The following is a 9,082-nucleotide window of genomic DNA, read 5'->3' as shown; positions in this document are numbered from 1 at the left end:
ATAGCTTAATTTAAGTAGCGATTCAATTTTTTCTTTCTTTTCGATTTCTGCTATACATTGATCACTTTAAATAGCATGTATGACGACATAAAAAAATAATTTTCTAATAATCTATCGTATTTTGTAATCTTCGTATTCTTTGTGAATGATTAACAATATAACTTATACAGTATTATAATTATCATTTACAAATTTCAAAATATATAATATAATACAATATTTTATTTTGGAAATTGATTTGTTATTCAAAATATGAGTTCAGAATATATTTTAAAAAATTATCTACTATCTCCACTTATCATGGCAGAATTAAAAGTAATTAAAGAAAAGTTAAAAGAAGATATAATTCGGGCTGATCCTTTATGGCAAATTGTAACTAAAAAGGTTAGTATTATCATTAGTATAATAAAAAGTTCATGTTAAAGTTAAATAATATTAAAGTTTGTATTATTTCGTTTAGAAAGAAGAAACAACATGTGTAACTGAAAATGAAGTTTTGAACGAGAGTAATGAAGATTGCAACCATGCTTTGTCCATGACACCAGATCAGACTTTAACTACTCAATTTTATTTTACACAGCATATTAAATGCTTTAATAAAAATATTAAAGAAGAATACATATCAAAGCTTGATATCATAGAGTGTCTTTTTGAAGAACTGGAATGTTCTAATGGAAAATTAGATTTAAATCAGTTAGAAAATTTAACAGATGTAGAACTTGTGGAAATAGTCAGTGATTTAGAAAAGAAATTAAGTGTATTAGGTACATGTAATCTATGTTGTTCTATAAATAATATGACATTGGAACAACGAATTAAATATGCAGAAATCTTCCATACTCATTTAATATTGCCAAAGGTGAAGATTAGACTGATACATTAATAATAGATCTATGAAAACTTAATCTTTTTGTTTAAACTTTTATGTAGGTACAGCTAATAATTTTAGAATGTTATTACAGATTATTGCTTTAGAAGAACCATCTAGATTACTCCTATCAGTTTTAATAGAATGCGTTAAAAAATTTCCAGATGATATTCAGAAATTAATTTTTATTCCCCTATTAAATATTAATTTAACAGATACAACAATAATTGATGGTATAGTAAATGCTTTTGAACCTGAGAGATATAATGTTCTCATTATGTAGGTATTAACTTTACTATTGATTAATTGAACTTTGAAAGAAACCATGTTCAAGTGAAAAATTATTATTTTTATAGGGAATATTTATCAAATGTAAAAGAACTTAAATCATGGCATTTTTCTTTCTTACATACCTTAATTGCCACTAAAACTGATACTAATATAAATGATAAATTAATACAACTATTATCTGAGAAAGCAGTTGATTTTGCAAAGGATAAAAACTTTGGAAAGCTCATATTATCATTTATAAAATCAAATATTAAATTCTCAAATGAGCAAAAACATTCACTATGGGATATAGCTAATATTAATCAAACATTATTTAAAAGACCTATTCAAAATATATTAAAAACTATGTAACTTGCACAAACATTGTAAATAAGATATTACGAAAAACTCGATTACGTGTATGAAAAGTTTTATTCTTTACAAAAATATACCTGTTTTCCGATCTGATAGTTAGAAATAAAAGAAATACAAAATTAAAATAACGCGTGCGCATAAGAATTGACACTTGATGTAGGTACGAGTACCACAAACATGACAGAAGAACTTTCTGGTGTAACAATAGTGATATTTATTGCGGTTGGCGTATTAACGATATTACTGTTGTTCATATTCGCAAAACGACAAATCATGAGATTTGCCTTACGATCACGGCGTGGTCCTCATATCCCCATCGGACACGATGCACGAAAAGTATGAAGAATTTTAAAGGTTAACTTACTTATATATAATTACACTTACTATTCACATTTAAAATTAACAATATTCATTTCAACGTGAAAATGACATAAAAACACATTTTAATTACGTTATTCAATTATTTATAATTTCCAATACGTATATATGTACATATGTATATTAAAACATAGTGTACTTTCAATTGTTTAGTCTCTGAAAAAGGAGATTGAAAGACGAATAGAAGTAATACCAAGAATTCAATATGAGCCACAACTTATTAGTGATCCAAGACTTATTTTAACATCTCGAGGACCAGGAGTTCCACCACATTATTATAGATTAAAAGCAGTAGACGATATTAAAACTTTAGGTAATTATAATTATAAATGCATTATGGTAAATAGAACTTCTAAGTTCATTTCAATTTTTAATCTGTTTTTATAGAAACTGAAATTACTAAATATGACAATTGTTTAAAAAGACATCCCTCTGAAAATTTACGAGTCTATTTACTTGCTATATTAGCAACTCCATTAAATGGAAGTGGACAACGATTAATTCATCAATTCTGCGATCTATATGAACATGCACGACATGATCCAACTGAGTTTGGAGATGAGGAATACCAAGTATACACTCGTTTATTTCTTAAGTTAATGGATGCGTAAGTGTAATTTTTAAATTGTAAAAAAATTTGAAGTTATAGCATATTGTATTACAATACAATGGATAAATTATTATTCTTTTAATGATTTCATAGAGCTCGCTTGTTAAAATCATATCCAAGCAGCAGAAAATCTAGTCCAAGTCGTACACCTATAAAGAAAAACATTGAAACGAAACGGAATATATTAGAGCCTAAGATGAAACCACCTGAAGATCAAACATTAACTGGATCACGACCAAACACCTTAACAGTGATGATGCTGGATAATAGTGAAACATCTGTTTAGCATTATGAAAGTCGCCACATACAACATATGTGACGAAATATTTGTTCATAATTATTAATCTTTATATTGCATGGAATTACAAGTAAGTAAAATATATTTCTAATTATTCTTTTAATAATATTCTGCAAAATGTGCTTCTCTTTTTAATTTTGTATCTTAAATTTGCAGTTATTACAAACGAAGTTTTTGCAATAAAAGTTGTTTCTGTCTAATATGTATCAGCTTGCAATCAAATGTCGATATCTGTATAAATCGATAAATATTTAGTCCATACACCTTTGTAATATGAATTGTGTTTTAAACAAATTAATGCTTGATGAAATGTGGATTTATGTGTATTAGAAGCATTACTCGTTCTCATATAATTTAACCATTCCATCATCTGAAAGGTATAATATATTTAAAAGTTTGTTAATTCTCGAATAATAATGTGATTTTCGTTTGAGAAAAAATTATTAAATTACTAGATTATCATTTAGACGCAGGTGAATTGTACATAAATAAAAGTAGTTGTAAATACCTGTGGAATTGCATGCTTCCAATCTTCTCTATTGGAGAGAACTGTTAGGGCTTGAGGAAATAATTTTGATCTGACATTTTGCGATTTGATAACTAGATCTTGTTTCATTAATACAGAATCTATGCCAGACAAGCTAATGACAGAGACAAATAAAACATCACAATAGAATTGTACTTTGTCATTATGATTTTGCATTGATTCCATAAAAAATCCCTGAACCTGTATCATAAGATTCAGAATCCAATTTGGACTACAACTCTCGAATTGCATATTTATCTGTACTTTTTGCATAATTTCGAGAAAGTATTTTTTCACGCTTAAAAATAAATATTAAAAAATATTAAGATACATGTTTATTCGTATGTTCGATATATAAATAAAATTTCGGCAGAGACTAAGAATTTTACCTAGATGTAGAGGTGACAATTTCATCCATGATCTCGTTCAACCATATTAATGGAGACTGGGAACTGTGCTTCTTTAAAGTCAATTCGGCTCTGATCGCGATTGCATTTTTCAATTTACTGGCTACTATTTCCCACCACATTTTGGGAGATGTCATTCTTTCTAAATGTTCTATTGGTAATTCCGAAACTGCTGTAAAGTAAGAATAAAAACGATCGCATGTTAAATCTATCTTGTCTAAAAATTTTTCCAGCATAGTATAAAGGAGTGCAGAGTTAGTATGACATATTTCTGGATTTTTTAATGCCTGAGCATACGCGTTCATGATACAATGAAACGACTGTATCGAATCGTGATTATCGACATTTATTTTTTCAATTACATGTTCTAATGTAGATTCTAAAAATGGTTTAATAATATTTGGCTGTATAGCTTGACACAAGTCTCCGAGATTTGAATATAATACCGGGTGTTCATTATTTCTCCAAGTAAAATCTGCATCTTTTACAGATTTGTATGTTGATAAATAATTCTCTATAAAAAATTTAGCAAATGGAGATATTGTTGCCTGATGACATGCGATTGAGAGGGCATATTGCTTTGCTTCGAGCGAAATGTTGACAGCATCCGTCAGGAAATTCCAATTTGTATTGGGCAATGGTTTTGGATATTTATGTGCAAATATTCGTAAGCATTCTGTAATGATACGATGATTATTTGAATCCGATTTATCAGATCTCCTTAAATATTCACCAACCGCTCTGATTACACTTTTTTCTGGTAAATATTTAAAATTTTGCGGTTCTCCTTGAGGCCAAGCATAAATACCAGATCGGAAATTATTTATTTCTTCTGTTATGAAGGAAATTAAAAGATTCCCAGCTGCTGGTAAGGCAGCTGTATTTATATTTTGGAGCATTTGTATCCAACAACCACCAGGTATATATGAAAAAGCGTCTTCTGAATCGAGGACTGCATCGCTCGAAGTTTTCGCATATTCTGCTGGTAATACGAGATTACGTTTAAAGTTTGGTGGTAGTGTTTTCAGAGATAGTTGTTCTAGACGAAACGAAGCTAGTGCTTTAAGCGCGGAATTGATTACTTTTACATCGTTACACGACGTGCATTCCCACAATTTTGATACGATATTATCAATCAATTGATCATATTCTTTGAGGTAATCAGAGTGGGTATAGAGTGGAATATCGGCAAGTAACTCGCATAAGCTTTTTAAAACAATAGAACGCTTTTCCACTTTCATTTTCGGAGCTAGTACTCTCCATGTCGAATAAATATCTATTATTGATGCTTTGTAAAGAGCAGAAATACATCCAAGCGCAAGTGCACTCGCGGTCCCACCGTTTATACTTGTCGAACGATTTAATATCTGTGATAACAATGGGACCAACTTTTCTCCATGTTCAGGATTATTTTCGCAAATATATTTCATAGCTCTTGCACAGGTTGCGTCCGAATACCAAGTGGAATCACTTTTCATCATTTGAATTATTGCGGCAGAAATAAATCTGTAACACCTTGGTTCTTTTCTCAGTGCTTTAAGATACAACTCAATTATAAAATATTTCAATTGCTTGTCACCATTTAATAACATGTTCAATGTGTGATTAATGATTGGAACATTTTCTTTTGTAATCATAAGTTCAGGTACAGCAAGTAATAAATATTTTGATTCTATACTGCTTTTACATTTGGTTAATTTATGCAATATCAATGATAATACGTGCGATCCAAAATTGTTCATTTCTTTGCTGATATCAACAAGTGCGGTACAACACAATTGGACAACTTGTGTTTCATTTGATTGTAAAAAAAGTCCAGATATTAATAATTTACATTTGTCTTTTAAATAAATAGGTGCATGTGATATATATTTTAACCATAATAAAATATCATTCAGGTTCCAGATACTCAAGCAGTGCACTAACTCTGTATACAATTGAATGTATGGATCGGAATGAGTAAACACCGTGAAAAATCTGTTTGAGAATACCGTTTCATCATTACGTATGAATTTTGTTTCTGTCGAGACTTCGTTCATTAAATTTTTCGCCGTATTTAACGCATCGGAACATAATACGGATGGATATGCTATCCATTTTACAATAGATGCTATTAAAGTGTTGAAAAATATATCGTTGTAAGACATTTCTTTTCTTATCAACATACCTGTAATGTAACATATAGATAAACATTTAGAAAGGTCAATACAAATTGTAAATTGCTGCTATAGTTACAAATACTTACATATTTTCAAAATATCATGTAAATAAATAGCTGGACATAAAGTAACTATTTCTGCCATTAACGTTAACATAAGATTTCCTATATAGGTATCACAATATTCCATGATAAGAAGTATAATATCAAAATTTGGTCTTGGATCAGAATCCTGTTTTAGTAATTGTATAATCAAAGATGCAATCATTGGCAATAAAGCTGTACAATATTCTCTATTCTTCTCTAATGCTGCTTTTTCTGCAAGTTCTAAAATTCTATAATTCGTATTCATGCAAGAATGGGTCTCTGCAGTGCACAGCCAAAGTAAAATTTCTGTCTGCAAATATGTATTATGCTTTGATTTAATCAATAATTGCCAAACTTGTTGCATATAGTAATCCATAGAATTCAATGAAGGATTACATAAAATATATAAAAATACTGGACGTAATATCTTGGCACTATTTTCCTTAACTCTGAAATGTGAAAATATCTATAATATATTCATGTAAACGTACGCCCGTCTATATGTATAAATATAAAAATGTGCATAACTATAATATACACGCATCATGTACGTTAAAGCACGTACACAACATTTATCTATACATTCATATACATACCGGGGATCTTGATGATTCATAATAAAAGTCATTTGATTTAATACAGTTTGGCAACTCTGGTTGTCTTGAGTTAAGATAATTATGAAAGGATGCTGTGGTGTATGTAACGTAAACAAAGTTTCATTCTCCATACCACGTTTTAAATCCAATATTAATAAATGAGTTATGGTTGTAGTAATAACTACATAATTTCTAAAATGTGTAACACATTTATAATATTATAACAGGAAGATATAACGAGTATCATAGATTAAATTGATTGTTATACTTTATAGAAGAGATACTCGAAATGAATGTAGATAACGCATCATTTAGGTCCCATAATCCATTTTCGACTAGAGCAATTAAAGCTTGACAAACGGATATGCTGAGTGTGACATTCGTACTGTTTCGCTTTGTCCATAATAACTTAAATTCGGCTACCTGTTTAAATGAAATTAATAGAAGATTAGATTAATAGAACAGAACAAAAGGTAAAAATAAAGACGATTTCATAGTAATGGAATGAATGGAACGTTTACCTTCGAAATATGGTCCGTTTGTCGGTCGCATTTCTTTTTCTTAATAGATTCGAAAAGTTTAGATACTGCCTGTAGGAAAACATGTTGAAATAGCACCATGGCAAACATAAATGCTTGACTGTATGAAAAACGAATAACTCACGTGTGATATTAAGACAGGATTTGTCGATTCTAATTTATATTCTATCTCGTTCATTTTGTAGAAGTAGTATACCAAAATTTGTCTTATACATTAATTGCATGTGTCCTTGTTCTTAAATAATACGTATGATAAAAATCATATTTCATTATGTCGAAAAAGCTTAACTTGTCGCGAGAGTACAATGTGAAGTATTTAGATTACAAAATATAACCTTACACCGTTAAAATGTATTCTTACTTGTAACGATACGGGAGGGGATGCGCGCGCATTTTGTGTGCTTTGTTGCGCGCGCGCGCGTGTGTGTGTGTGTATATATTTATATGAAATGTATACGAATGTTTTTACTTATCGTTTGTCATAAAGTGTATGAAAATAAGACTAACGTATTTGCACGAAGAACATATATTGAAAGAAATTTGTAAAAGTCAAGATTTTCTGTTAGCGATTAAGGATTATCATCATACGAAACGATTGACGTGCACATTTCAATGCGTATACCATCATTGCTAGTCCACACAGGGGTTCTCAAATTAAAGACATAATTCTGTTTGGATATTTGCATAAATTGTACACATAAATACATAAAATCGTACAAAGATCGTTTAATAGGAAGATATATGGTACTGTAGCAATGATTTATAACATACGTAGCTAAAATGATCATAATAGAATAGAAGGAAACAACGAGAAAGAAAATGGTATAAAAATTCGTTGGTGATAAGGGGGAACTTTGAAAAGACGCGATCTCGTTAAAGGTCACGGTGCCGATCGAGGATACTGTAAAGTAAGATTTTTTCAATATATTTATTCGTATGGACAAGTTGGAGCATAGTGCACAATATAATTAATATATAGTAGTCTGAGGAAGGGGTCAGAGTACATTCTGGAGTTTGAACACAATATCTTACAATTTAACGACAAGATGCCTGCATTTCTGTATTTGCTTCTGTACGTATTGTTACTCGTATATTCATATATTCGAAGTGTATAATATATAAAGCGTAACGACTCACTATTTTTATCATTCTAAAAAAATGAAGACAAGAATACGGGTCCTTGTTTATTACGTTACGTTAATATTTCAGTCCGCCTTATGTTGTCATTTAATTTATTCGTTTGAGGATTTTCGCAATGAGGATTATGCAACATCGTGGCAAATACGTAGTACTCGCTAGTATATATCCTTAGTCGGAGATTGTCTCCAATTGCTAATTACATTTGTATCTCGTTTACGTTAAGAGGAAGTTACGTTCGACATCGATGCAGTGCCAAACCGATGGTAATGTATGTGTGCGTGTGTGTAATGTGCGCGCGTGTACGTGAATGCAGCGCGCGCGCGTGTGTGTGTGTGTGTGTGTGTAGGAGATCGAGACGATAACCGAACGTAGGAAGGAACCGGTTGAAACGAAAAAATAGGATAAAAGTTTGGATTTAAAACGTTATCGTTCGTCGTAATACGTGGTAAATTTATTGCCTGCAAAAAGGGGGTTTTTCGCCAGTACGATTTGAGTGGACAACGCAAGAATCGCTACACGAGGAATTTGCGATACGCGAACGTATAGTATTTGACCATTGGAGACAGCTCCTTCTTTTCGCGCAAATAGCGATTAACAATCTATAATAAACGTTTGTTTAAAAGCAAATACACTTTACAGCCTATACAATCCATACAAGTTGGTTTTCCATCCCTCTTGTTCACTTACTTTTTTTTTTTTTTTCTCTTACTTTTTCCACTTAATTTTTCTCCTTTAATATTTTCTACTCGAATTTACGTTTGTGGAGAGCGCAGGGCAGGTCCAGGTACTTAGGCTATCTGTATATTTTCATAAAAATTCGTCAAGATCTT

The 9,082-nt window shown here is 30.6% G+C and overlaps 3 protein-coding genes across 3 annotated transcripts; 2 read left to right on the top strand and 1 right to left on the bottom strand.

Moving 5' to 3' along the window:
- Window positions 1-252: 252 nt before the first annotated feature.
- Window positions 253-1,510, top strand: LOC108553484 (uncharacterized). The gene is made up of 4 exons (XM_017908391.1): window positions 253-384; window positions 461-859; window positions 963-1,147; window positions 1,225-1,510. Exons 1-4 carry the CDS (start codon window positions 253-255, stop codon window positions 1,508-1,510), a joined length of 1,002 nt encoding a protein of 333 aa, XP_017763880.1.
- A 140-nt stretch (window positions 1,511-1,650) lies between these two features.
- Window positions 1,651-3,028, top strand: LOC108553490 (uncharacterized protein C1orf43 homolog). The gene is made up of 5 exons (XM_017908399.1): window positions 1,651-1,849; window positions 2,045-2,204; window positions 2,279-2,498; window positions 2,595-2,869; window positions 2,956-3,028. The coding sequence occupies exons 1-4, from the start codon at window positions 1,691-1,693 to the stop codon at window positions 2,785-2,787; spliced, it is 732 nt and encodes a 243-aa protein (XP_017763888.1). The 5' UTR covers window positions 1,651-1,690; the 3' UTR covers window positions 2,788-2,869; window positions 2,956-3,028.
- Window positions 2,974-9,033, bottom strand: LOC108553491 (focadhesin). Its single transcript, XM_017908400.1, has 8 exons — window positions 7,237-9,033; window positions 7,095-7,163; window positions 6,842-6,996; window positions 6,574-6,765; window positions 5,978-6,426; window positions 3,715-5,899; window positions 3,308-3,623; window positions 2,974-3,169 (listed from the first exon to the last, which is right to left on the bottom strand). The coding sequence occupies exons 1-8, from the start codon at window positions 7,288-7,290 to the stop codon at window positions 3,017-3,019; spliced, it is 3,573 nt and encodes a 1,190-aa protein (XP_017763889.1). The 5' UTR covers window positions 7,291-9,033; the 3' UTR covers window positions 2,974-3,016.
- Window positions 9,034-9,082: the final 49 nt, after the last annotated feature.

Source organism: Eufriesea mexicana, unplaced genomic scaffold (genome assembly GCF_001483705.2).
Source record: "Eufriesea mexicana isolate 0111107269 unplaced genomic scaffold, ASM148370v2 scaffold10620, whole genome shotgun sequence".
In the NCBI taxonomy this organism is placed as follows: domain Eukaryota; kingdom Metazoa; phylum Arthropoda; class Insecta; order Hymenoptera; family Apidae; genus Eufriesea; species Eufriesea mexicana.
The sequence above is the reverse complement of the archived record's forward strand: the minus strand, read 5'-3'. Positions and strand labels throughout refer to the sequence as shown.